At 38.5% G+C, this 12,882-nt stretch overlaps 1 protein-coding gene across 1 annotated transcript in view; it reads right to left on the bottom strand.

Annotated features, from left to right (window-relative positions):
- ttyh2 (tweety family member 2) overlaps positions 1-12,882 on the bottom strand; it is a 135,638-nt gene that overhangs the window by 29,192 nt on the left and 93,564 nt on the right. Inside the window, exon 6 of the mRNA XM_048555650.2 lies at positions 12,649-12,721. Coding sequence (XP_048411607.2) covers positions 12,649-12,721 — 73 coding nt within the window. The remainder of the gene's footprint in view (positions 1-12,648; positions 12,722-12,882) is intronic.

Below are 12,882 nucleotides of genomic sequence, written 5' to 3'. Positions count from 1 at the left end.
AGGACCAATGTTATTGTAAAAAAGTTATGTCATCAAGGATTTAAAAGGTGAGGGCTTTTGGAAAATTGTTAAGAGCCAACTGTCATCTGCCAAGAGAACAGTTCTCAGTTCTAAAAGAAAGAATCAGTGGCTCTCACATAATTCTCCAAGCCTAAGAGCAACCTCCATGTAAATTAAAGGTACCTATGGCACAAATAGTTAATGTTCCTGACAAAATAATTCATCAGAGAAGACACAGCACATTCCAGAATACATAACCTGGCTGTAATTTTGAGACTAAATTTTATGTTATATAAGTGGGACTGGTATTTATTGGAACAGCAATAATTTTGTTTTATTTGGGAATAATTAGTAGTTAGAAGGGATTTATTTGGTTTGTTAATAGTTTATTTAGTACATTCACTGTTAGAGTTAGATAAATACATTGTTATTTGTTGATTATAAAGAGAGTGTCAGAGGTTTCTTTTAATTTAACAATGGCTTTATAACAGATTGGGGGCTCTTTTGACAGATTATAGGGTGAGGCTCACCTCTTTGGGCATTTCGGTTTTAGTTATTAGGAGGGGAGGGTCAACATCCACTTTATAACATTATGTTTTCCTTTTTTAAAACCGTTTAAATCTAACTATTTTAATTTCCTCATAATCCTTTCAAATTGGCACATCCTAATAAAACAATCCTCAGTACAAAAGAAATCTAACAACACCACTAAAAACTTGTTTGGAGTAGAATGTGGAGCAAAGCAAGTGAAGTAATTAACAGGCTATGCCTACAATTGCACTCTGTGCAAAAAAATTCCAGTCAGAAATAGTTTAATAAGATAACCAAGAAACAATCTGTATCCACATTTGGCAAATAGGAGGAGGATGTACATAAGATGTTTCCCTTGGCTGGTAATTCTGGAACTAGGGGATAAAGTAAGGAGATCTTTCACCCACAAGGTTTAAACTTTTGCAATTCTCTAACCCAGGGGGCTGTGGAAGCTCCACATTTGAGCATGCTCAAGACAGGAATCGATAGACATCATGTGATACAATGATGGCATTGATGTCGATGATCAGGGATGGTCTAATTTATTGATAGAGCATGTTCAATGGGCTGAATGGTCTATTCCAGGTTCCTATGTTTCTAAGTACTTTGCCAACACATGGTATCAAAATTGCCATGGTACTAAGGCTTAGTATAGCAAGGTGTATGATGAAAGAAGCTAAACTTTATTAGTAACCTGAATTCATTAAAAAAAACAGCAGCACCAGCAATGCAGTAAAATGTCTCAAGGTGGTAACACAACAGATAAAAGTTGACATGAGCGAAAGGACACGATGACAAATGATTATCACATAAATAAGCAGCAGTAAAACACAAAGAAAAACTTGGCACTGGGAAGCAATAGTCAATGAAGGCAATTGAAAACCAAGCTGTTCAAGTGAAATTCCAGGGGATTACATTGTGGTCACAGTTTAATTATTTTTGCCTATTTTAGGGAAGAAAAACCTTTGAAAAAATTTTGGGAAATTCTGTGAAAGGTAGCAAATGACCAAATATTGGTGGTATCAGCAAAAGGTGGCGATGTCGTAGAGTCATACAGCATGGAAACAGACCCTTTGGTCCAACCAGTCCATGCTGAACATAATCCCAAACTAAACTAGTCCCACCTGCTGCTCCTGGCCTATATCCCTCCAAACCTTTCCTATTTATATATCCATGCAAATGTCTTTTAAACGTTGTAATTATACCTACATCCACTACTTCAACAGGAAGTTCATTCCACACGCTTTCCTCCCACCTTAAAAATGTACCCCCTAGTCTTGAAATTCCCCGTCTTAAGGAAAAGATAATTACCATCAACTGTATCTCTACCTCTCATTATTTTATAAACATCTATCAGATCTCTCAGCCTCCAATGGTCCCGTTGAAAAAATACCAACCTATCCAACCTTTCCTTATATATTGAATTTAGCTAATTCTTTTCATGTACTTATGTAGTATATAGTGTCAAGAAACTAAATACATTGCCTGGCCTCAACAAGCTTGTACTTTTATTCAACACGAAGGATAAATAAGCAATCGGGAAAAATATTCGTAGACCTAATCTTAAAAACTGAATTATTGGCAAGGTCTCACCAGATATTTCCAAAACCAGACAGTTCACATTTTATGGATCAAGTTCCAATTTTGTTGAAATGTTAGAATTTCTCTTTCCATTTTAATACTTAGAAGCTACTTTCCACAACCTTTTACTTCTAGAAGTAAAAGTGTTATAATTATTCCTGTTCTAGAGAGGTGACTGGAGAAAGCAATTGTAAATGTCATTATGACGTTACCGCAGATCATAGCTTATAAGTCGATCTTTGCCCTCTCCAAAAATACTTTTAAAATGAGGGTCAATTTATTTGTGGAGTGTAAAACATGAACTACTGGTCTTGGTGGTCACAATTTTGAGATGTGAAAAAAAATAACATTAGTAATATATATTAAATTAATATGAAATGGTTTATTGAATAAATTAATTGCAAAACAGTAAATTTTACCTAAGGAAAGTAGTTTAAAAATGGGTAATTCATGGTCTTCAGCATCCAACCCAAAGCATTCAGTGAAACATTCTGAGTCACTTTGGTTGTGCATAATCATAAGGATCCCTTTTGGATCACTTTTGATGAGTTTATTTTCTTTTCATCCATTGAATTGGATATTCTGCATTTTTTGAACACATTATTGAAACTTAATGCACTAATATCATCCCAGTATTTGATAATGAAACCACACAAAACTTCAAACAGGATACTGTGTTTATTGGCACTCTTTGTGAGGATTTCTCATTTGTCAACCATTCACCTCTTCTATGAGGTGCAAACATGATCCTTGAATGGTTGTCGAAGCACACATGCAAAAGTTGAACTATTTATATTACATGTCCAGTGTTGCAACTGGTGAGGGGGGGATCACAACTTCAGTCACTTTGGTGGTCATGAAGTTGTATCTTTTTTTTCTTTACAAGCATGCAGCCACATCACTTCGATTGAACTTAGTTAATCATCAAAAATGAAGACAAGGCAACTATTAGGCTTTCTCAAGTGAAAAAGAGTTCAGTTTTAATACCTACTATCCTGAAAAAATAAGAAAATATGATTTGGAAGGTAAACACATAAAGCAGGTAATTACATAATAAAGGGAAGTTTGAGTGGGAAGAATGGTGTCTAGTACAGACAGGATGATAAAGGCAAATGCAATTACAGATCTTGTGCTTTCTCTGGGATTGTAACATTGAAAAGACTCGAGTGAAACTATTCGATTTGATATTGATTTGATTACGTATCCAGTATGTCACGAACTACCCGTACTGCATGCAAAACAAAACTTTTCACTATACCTAGATAATACAACAATAATAAATCAAATCAAAAAACTATTCAGCTGCTGTCCTGTTTCAGTGGCAAAGTTTGCAGTGGAGAGTTCTCAGTGAATGATTAACCAGTGCTGGTTTCTGCGAGTGAAAGTGAAAGAAAGAAGAACTTCCAGTACCTATGGTTTTACAAGCCCATGTTGTTTTCTCTCAATTTGAGCTCAAAGGCTGCTGTGATATTCTGTCTGGTGTCTGTCTTTGTTTCATTTCAAGTTGGACACTTTTAGGCAACTTTTGTCTCTCAATGTATGAGTCTACCATCCATGTATGAACAAGAGATGAGAATTTCTTGAAGCCTCATTAATTTTCAGTACCTTGTGTTTCAGAAGGTACCTCTGAGGCAGCCGGTTTTGAGATACATGTGCATTGCCTGGCTGGTCAGGTGATCACAGCAGTTATTTTAGCTCAGTAACATCCTTTTTAGAACCACTTTTAGTCTATGGAAGTCTTGAGTGTTAAATGATGAAAGTTGTATATTGACAGTGCTTTTCACTATGATCATAACACCTGTTATCACTGTAATGTGGGTGTTATTTCATTGCAAGCACATCTTGACCTCATTAGTTATATGTAATCTGGCTGTGTCCAACATCCATTCTCTGCACTCTATCAGTTGGATGCATATTCCACACATTATTTATCAGTAACTTCACTCCACCCTTTTCCATTCAACCAATGTCATGAACATGCACAAAAACACCTGCAAGGAGCTTGATGTTTTACTTGGTTTTATGTTTGAGAATTGCTGTAGGCTGTACTTTTTTTTCAGTTGTCGATGCAGGCTTGTACTACAGTGAACCTTATTTATTTGTGTTTTGTTGCTGGAACTATTTTTGAATGTCGCTGCACCACACTGAGCATATCGAAAGTCATAGCAGTTTCATCCAAGTTGTTAATCTGATTTAGTGAATGCTTGTGTGTTTGCCGCTTCTGGTGAACCATTGGAAACCAATGTTTTCGTCATCGAGGCCACTCTGAACAATCTTGGTCTACCTTTGCTGGATTCAGAGTTTGATTTGGCACATGTGCCTGCGTTTTATCCATTTCTGGTGAGGATGGATCTAATCTGATGATTTTTGATACATTCTTCTCAACATCAGGACAGTGGTTGGTCCCTGCTTGCATGGTGCATTTAGATCTGGGAATCTTCTTCAGGCTAAACAATCATTGTCTCAGTCTGCAAATGTCTTGACTATTAGCTTGACAGCATCTTTGTACTTCATTCATTTTGTATTTGTTACTCACCATGCCACTGTCCTGATGTTGAGAAGAATGTATCAAAAATCATCAGATTAGATACAGTATGCTCCACCAATGACAAAAGCAGAAATTGCTGGAAAAGATCAGCAGATCTGGCATCATATGTGGACAGAAATCAGAGTTAACGTTTCAGGTCCAGTGGCCCTTCGTATGAACTGGAGTTTTTCCAGCAATTTCTGTTTTTGTTTCTGATTTCCAGTTCTGTTGGCACTTTATGCAATATGCTCCATGTTGGGGTATCTTTAAACTCTCACATGTCTTCTTCACAACATACCATTATCATCCGCTTAAACATATAAGCTGACAAAACTTGAGGCCAATTACTAATGTAAATGTAGCATTTTGTAATCAAAAAGGGTGTTTGGCTTATAAAATGACTATATGCAACAGAATTTTTTTTGCTGGAAAAAGAAATGGGTTGCTTAAATGGATTGGCCTAAATGCTGAGATGTACGCTTCTTAAAATCATGCTCCAAAACTTTTAAGCTTACAGGAAAATCTAGTTGTTAAAAATGTATGTATAGCATGCATTTTGAAAAAAATCTTTAATTCTTGCACCAGAGTTTCGATTCACACTCATAACATACGTTTGTGTGAAAGAGGAGCTGAAAGAGAAGGAAGAAAAGATTTAATTTTTCAAAATACAGTGAAAAGTATTATTTTGCATGCCAACTAGACAAATCATACCTTACTAGAGAAAATCAGGATAATAGGCTAAAATGCAGAATATAGTGTTACAGCTATGGAGAAAGTGCAGAAAAATATCAACTCTAATATATGAGAGATCCATTAATAGGTCTGATAATGGCGGGGAAGCGGGTATTAGAAAAAAGGGCAAGAAAGAATGGAAGGAAAAGAAAGGCAAGAATTCAAATAATTTGATCGACATATCACAACAAAAGCAACACCAACCATTGACCAAAGACATTTTCAAAATCGGCTTTATACCACTATTGTAGAATGTGATAGAAAAGATACACATTTTGAAAAGCTGCAGAATCAATTAGTGGTCAGGAATCAGCTATTTTAGTAGAATAAGATTGAGCAGAATTTATATGAACAGACCATGAAGGGAATTACAATAATGATGGGAGAGAAAATGCATTATTTTTTAAAACCCAGCTCTCAGAAAATGTAAAAAGATTCACTCAACATTTAATGAACACATTTACATTTCAGCTCTGCATTTAGAGGCCACAGGGCCATCACATCCTAATTCATTTAGAAAGTGTTTCGGGCCCACAGAGAGGGAGGTTGGCTGAAATACCAATCAAACAGTAGATCTTCACTGAACAACATGGTTTCAATCAATCAATTGACTTCAGTTCCTGACAGTAATCTGTTTATCAGATTGATCATCTGTCAGGGCTATTGGTGGGGGATGTTATAAATAAAGGAAATCACTTTGTATCAATACAGAAGATTGCAATGAATATCTGAAAAACTTCAACTGAACTAAATACATTCAAGCGGCAACTGGCAACAGACTGAAATATACCTTCAGTGTTCATTGTTACTGGATGAATTACAGAAAATTAGTACCATTTATCTGACATTAATAAAAACTGGTATAAATATGGAATAAATCCACAATTTAGCACTCAGTGTTTCATCATTATAGAACCTTGAATTAGATCTGCTGTATGCAGTGTTATGCTTTTGGCTGAATGCCCAATTCTATGTGGAGTTAATTATTAACATCTAGAAGTGAATGAGGAATATAAAGAACCAAATTCTTCACCTTTAGCCAGAATTGAACTTCTTTGTCCAGTTTACTGCATGTATATATATGACTTCTGCATGACTGCAAAATGTACAGTTACATTATAATCTTCTTGCTCCTCTATGAATTCCTTTCTTGAATACAATGGCTGTTCTGATTGTCATTTAAAACTACGTGGATAAAACCAGACTCCAGAAACAAGTGAAAACAAACCCTGAAATGTTTGAAAGACAATCTCATCAGATAAATTGTTGGCAGCTTACAATTTGGAAGATTTGGAAAAATGTTTTTATTTGAATTAACACCAGCTAAGCAATGATATCTACAGGAACTTGAAACAAGTCTTTTCCAAATTGCTGCACCTACATCTTCCTGGCTTTGTTATGTTGAACTGTTGAAACAAGTATTGATTTTTCAAGAATCAGAGGCAACAAATGCTTTTGAAATATAAGTAAACATTGCCACCTTTTGATCTAAAACTAGGAAATGGAGTCCAATTTGAAACACATCATGATACAAATAGATTGAAAACAACCAATGCTGGAGATCATGACAGGACAAACAGCGTCCATGGAGAGAGAACAAGATAATGTTTCCAGTCTGGACAACTCTTCATCTTGCTCTGTCTTTACGGATGCTGCCTGGCCTGCTGTGATCTCCAGCATTTGTTGTTTTCAGTACTGATTCCAACTTCTGCGGTAATTTGCTCCTACAGGATGCAGATAGAAATAAATGACCTATTAACAAGAAAATTGGTACCTGTAAGCAACCCAGCAAACCTGCAAACTCTGAGAAAAATAAACCTTTGACAAACAAAATTTCCACTGCAGAGTGCACACTCACCGTCTCTTTCCTGCGTTTCTTTCCTAAGTATTTTTCCATGCTTAGCTTTCCCTGTACGCCTTCCTACTGTGGGCAGCAAAAGCCAAAAACCTGCCAGCTTAGGTGTTTGGTCAAATTACAGACAAAAGCAGCTGCAACTCAGCCAGCAGAGAAAAAGAGTATAAGGAACAAGGAAGATGTGCAGAAGAGTGACAACTGGGATGTATCAGCAATGCCAAAACATTATCTTGGGGGGCCAGATCCAAAGATACTTCGATAAGTGGCTATCTACAGGGGGAAGGGCAGCTTGCATTTTCAAAACAAGCTGTTCAGAGCCTGGGTCTTTCATGCATTTCAAATCTTGCTTTCCTTCCATCCCTGAAACAAACCCTGGGATAAAACATGCACTCTGTTGAGAAATAAGCACCTCTGAAAACACAAGCAATAAAAGGAAGCTTATCTGCCACTATTCTTTCACAGAATTTTTATTTTATGTTTTATTGCAGGTAGAACTATCAGCTCCTTTTTCCAGCAGCCACACTGTTTGTTTGGCATAAAACTGAGACTCACAATCTTTTCAGTATCATGGCACACTTCGAAGAAACAAACAATTACAAGGCACACCAACTTTTTCAGCTGAATTGATTGCTCATAAACGTCACCTTTACTTGCTTTGATCAAGACACAATTGGAATGGAGATACCGAGTAAAAGGTGAGGCTCCTTTGCAGCCTCCTCACTCTCCATCCGCCATCCATCCAGCCGCCTCTCACAACACACCCATTTGCAGATGTCGCCATTCCTTTATCCTTCATACTTAGCTATCTAGCTTCCCCTTAAATGCATTTACGCCTTCTGGATCACAAAAGTCCAGGTTCAAGCCGCACTCTGGCCTGAGGGTGCAGTGCAGTAATGGGGGTGTGCTGCACTGTCTATTGGTTGAAATGTTAAGCCAAGATCCTGATTGCATGTGGAAATGAAAGATTTCATGGCACCAGTTGAAAGAACACGGGGGTTATCTTTGGTAGCCTGACCAAGATTGATGCCTCAATCAACATCACAAAAACAGGTCTTCTGGTCATTATCACATTGCTGCTTGCTGAATACAAGGTGACTGCTGCATTTCCTATATTACACTTCATTGATTGCAAAAAGCTTTGAAATGTCAGGATCTCATGAAAAACATGTAACATAAGCCTTTCATTTGTTCTCTATTCACCTCAACTACTCCTTGTGAAAGCATGCAGCTCACCGATTCCTGAATCATTTAATCGATTAATTAGCTTTTAGTTACCACTAATCACTTTGGCTGAAGTGCGCTGCACTCTGAAGCCAGCACCTAGAGTATTGTTACCTCCTGAATTGGATCCCTATAAATTTCTAAGTACAAATGGGGCTAACCAGACAGTCAAGTCAATAAATCATGGTCACCCCCCCCCTCAGCTCCTCTCCTCTAGGCACTGCAAATAGTGTCGATGCCACATTTCTTCTCCATTTGTAGCTGGACTGTAGATGCCTGGAAGGGGTTTAACTGTAAAGCACATCACTTTCTGATCAAATCATCAGATGTGAATATGCACCAAATTCCAGATATTGACCAAAAGAATACAAATTGGTCAATTTCTCCCTTCTTGAGCTTGGGTGCATTGGTGCCATGCTTGATTAGTTACCACAGAGCTTAGCTTTTTCATTTTTTTAAGAAAAGACCCTGAGACTAGTAAAATTCTGTCATTAAAAAGAACAACCTGAACCGTGATAAACCAGGTCAGCCCAGCTTTGGTCTGTGGCCTGTATTTTGCTCATCAATTTCAGATTCATTTCCACAAAATGCATTCCACTCAAAAACATTAAAACCTGCACTACTTAAAACAATCAACATAAACATAAAAAACCAGAACATAAATACCTGAAAGGGTCTGAATTAGATTTTCATCTAAAGCACAATTTGTTTTGAGGATTTGCAGGTCACATGAGTTATTCTGCAAACCTACAAGGTGCAATGTGGTCTGAAGGGTTGTCAAATTAAATCAACCATTTCCAGAATTGTAGTGACGGCTTCTGCAGACTGAGTTCACTGCTGATCACATCATATTGTGAAGCCTTGGGAGCAGGGAAGCTAATGAATCTGATTTGACATGTATAGCCTTTTGAATTGAGGCAACTATCTGGAAGATGAAAAACAGGCAGGCACTTTATTTGAGATGGAACAGAAAGTTGAAAATTGAAAATCACTGTCAGCTTTTGTTCAGCTGCTAGCTGTCTGGCAGGAATCATTCAGGGGAGAGAAAGAGGAGCTATACGTTCCCTGCAACTAGGAAATAAATAATTAAACACGTATGTGCATGTACATCGTAAAGGTAGGAAAAAACACCTTTTCTTACATGGAACATAGAACAGTACAACACAGGATTAGTCCCTTCTACACTATGTCTGTGCAGACCATAATCCACTATAAACTAATCACATCTGCTTGTACATGGTCAATACCTTTCTCTTGTCTGCCTGTACATGGTTAATACCCTCCTATTATCTGCCTGTACATAGCCAATACTCTTCTATTAGCCACCTGTACATGTGTCTGTCTTTTAAACATTGGTATCATATTTGCTTCTACCAGCTACCCTGGCAGCGTGTCCCAGGCACCTACCACTTTCCGTAAGAAAAACTTGTATCGCACATCTGTTTAACTTTTGCCCTCTCACTTTTGACCTATGCCCCCTAGTATTTGACATTTCTACCACAGGACAAAGATTCTGACTACCCACTCGCCGCTCATAATTTTATATACTTATGTCCAGTTACCCCTCAACCTCCGATACTATACTGAAAATAATCCAAGTTTGTCTAACCTCTCCTTATTGCTAATACATTCCAAACCAGGCAATATTCTGGTACACTTTTTTTTTACACCCTGTCCAAAGCCTCCACATCTTTCCTATGCTGTGACAACCAGGTGGCACACTATTCTCCAAATGTGGCCTAACTAAAGCTTTAAACTACAGCTGCAATATGACGGACCAACTTTTATACTCAGTACCCCGGCTAATGAAGGTAAGCATACTTTATACCTGTCAGGCAGGTATGATCTTGCACTCCAAGATCACCTGTATATCGATGCTCCTAAGGGTCCTCCCTTTCACTGTACATTTTCTTCTTGCATTTGACTTCCCAAAATCATCACCTCATACTTGTCCGTATTAAACTTCATCTGCCAGTTCTCCACCAAATTTTCAACTGGTCTATATCTTGCTATATCCTTTAACAATCTTCCTTACTATCCACAACTCCACCAATTTTGATGTTTTTTGCAAACTTACTAATCAGACCACCTACATTTTCATTCAAATTATTTATCTGTATACGACAAACAACAGAGGTCTCAGCACTGATCCTTGTGAAACACCACAGGTCACAGATCTCGAGTCAGAAAAACATCTCTTTGCAGCCACCTCTGTCCTCTATGACCAAGCCACTTTTGCATCCAACTTAACAACTCACTGTGGATGCCATGTGACTTAATCTTCTGGATCAGCCACCATGAGAGACTTTGTCAAATACTTTGGTAATGTCCATAGAGACAACATCTACTGCTCTACCCTCATCATTCACCTTTGTCACGTACTCAAAAAAACTCAAGCACATTTGTGAGACAAGACCTCCCTCACACAAAGCCACACTGGCTATTCATGATGGATCAATTCTTTTCTCAATGCAAGAAAATCCTGTCTCTAAGAAACTTCTCCAATAGTTTCATTACCAGCCTATAATTTCCTGGATTATCCCTGATGCTCTTTTTAAACAAAGGAACAACAATGGAAATTCTCCAGTCTGTGGGACCTCACCCGTGGCTAAAGAGAATACAAAGACCCTTGTCAAGGCTCCAGCAATCTCCTCTCTTGCCTTTCAAGATAACCAACTTCTCTTTTGTAGCATCAACATACCCGAGAATATCAATTTACCCCTCTCTAATGTGACCATCATCCATGTCCCTCCTTGGTGAATACTGATGCAAAATACTCATGAAGGACCTCACCCACTTCCTTGTGCTCCACACAGAAGTTCCTTCCTTTATTCTTGAGTGGACCTTCCCTTTCCCTCATTGCCCTCTTGCTCCTAATATACATACAAAATGCCTTGAGATTATCCTTAATCCTTCTTGTCAAGGACACTTCATGGCCCCTTTTAGCCCTCCTAATTTCTTGTTTAAGTTTTTTCCTGCTTTCTTCATAATCATCAGAACAGATTTGAAGAAGGGTCGCTGGACTTGAAGCTTTAACTCTGCTTTCTCTCCACGGACGCTGCCAGACCTGCTGAGTTTACCCAGAGATTTCAGATTTTGTTTCAGATTTCCAGTGCCCACAGTTGTTGATTTTATCACAGGTCCTGACGTCCAGCTGCTGTCTAGGCAGGAATCGGCTGGCTGTACAATTGTTCTGCAGCCAGACAGTTAACAAATGACAAACGGAGAGGCCAATCTGTGGCAGTGTGCTTCTTCTACTCAAGTGAGGTGGCACGGTGGCTCAGTGGTTAACACTGCTGCTTCACAGCACCAGGGACCAGGTTCGATTCTAAATCAGGTGGCTGTCTGTGTGGAGTTTGCACATGGCTGTGGGGCTTCCTCCAGGTGCTCTGGTTTATTCCCATAGTCCAAAGATGTGCAGGTTAGGCAGATTGGCCATGCTAAATTACCCATAGTGTCCAGGGATATATCGATTAGGTGGATTAACCATTGGGAATGCAGTGTTACAGGGACAGGATAGGGTGAGTCAGGGTAGGATGCTCTTCAGAGAGTTCGTGCAGATTTGTTGTGCCGAATGGCCTGTACCCAAGCTGTATGGATTCTGTGAAGTGGCACCACCCCAATAGCAGTTGTGCAGCATGCACCTGCAGTGTTAGAACCTCCACCAACAACCCCTTCCTAGCATTGTTTGGTGTCACATCTTCCCTGGCACACCATACTGACTCTCACATGTGTGGAGGGAGCCAACAGTGGGCTTCAACTTCCTTGCTGCCTCCTTTAAACAAGTGAGTCTCTGAAACCCAATGGTTCCTATGCGCCATGTGCAAAATTGAAAAACCCCCAAAAATTAGTTTTGATCAACCTGTTCAAAGATGTTATATCACACTAGGGACTTCAACTGGGTCTAAACTACTGTTAATTGGCCAATTCATTGCTTCAATTAACTTCCTACTTGCTCTTGCCATTAGGAAAGTTTTGAAACAATGGAATTTCCGTTCCTAATATCGTCTCCCATCTCTCCACCTCCCATTTTCAAAACAGGCTTTGATTCCAAAGAAAAGCACACAATGCAGTAATAGCTAAACTTTTAGATTCTACAGGGATTACTGCTGCTTTACATGTACCATTTTCTACCCAATATTCACTTAGAAGAAATTCCACAAACAGCAGGAAAGGTCAAAAGAATCATTCCATCACTTACCACAGCAGCAGAGGTATCCAGACCCAGGGATCCCCAACTAAGGATAAGAGTCAAAACTCCACTGAAAATCATTCTGCAAAACAAAAATATAAACATAATGTATTTCAAGTGGGGCAATGACATAACTGGGGATTTAATGTCCGATATCGTTCTCAGATATTATAGGACGTATTGTCAATTGAGGTCAGATTCCATATGTTTAACATTGCAACATAACAGGAGAAAATATTTTAT

Source organism: Stegostoma tigrinum, chromosome 22 (genome assembly GCF_030684315.1).
Source record: "Stegostoma tigrinum isolate sSteTig4 chromosome 22, sSteTig4.hap1, whole genome shotgun sequence".
Classification (NCBI taxonomy): Eukaryota; Metazoa; Chordata; class Chondrichthyes; order Orectolobiformes; family Stegostomatidae; genus Stegostoma; species Stegostoma tigrinum.
This window is presented reverse-complemented; position numbering and strand designations above follow the sequence as displayed.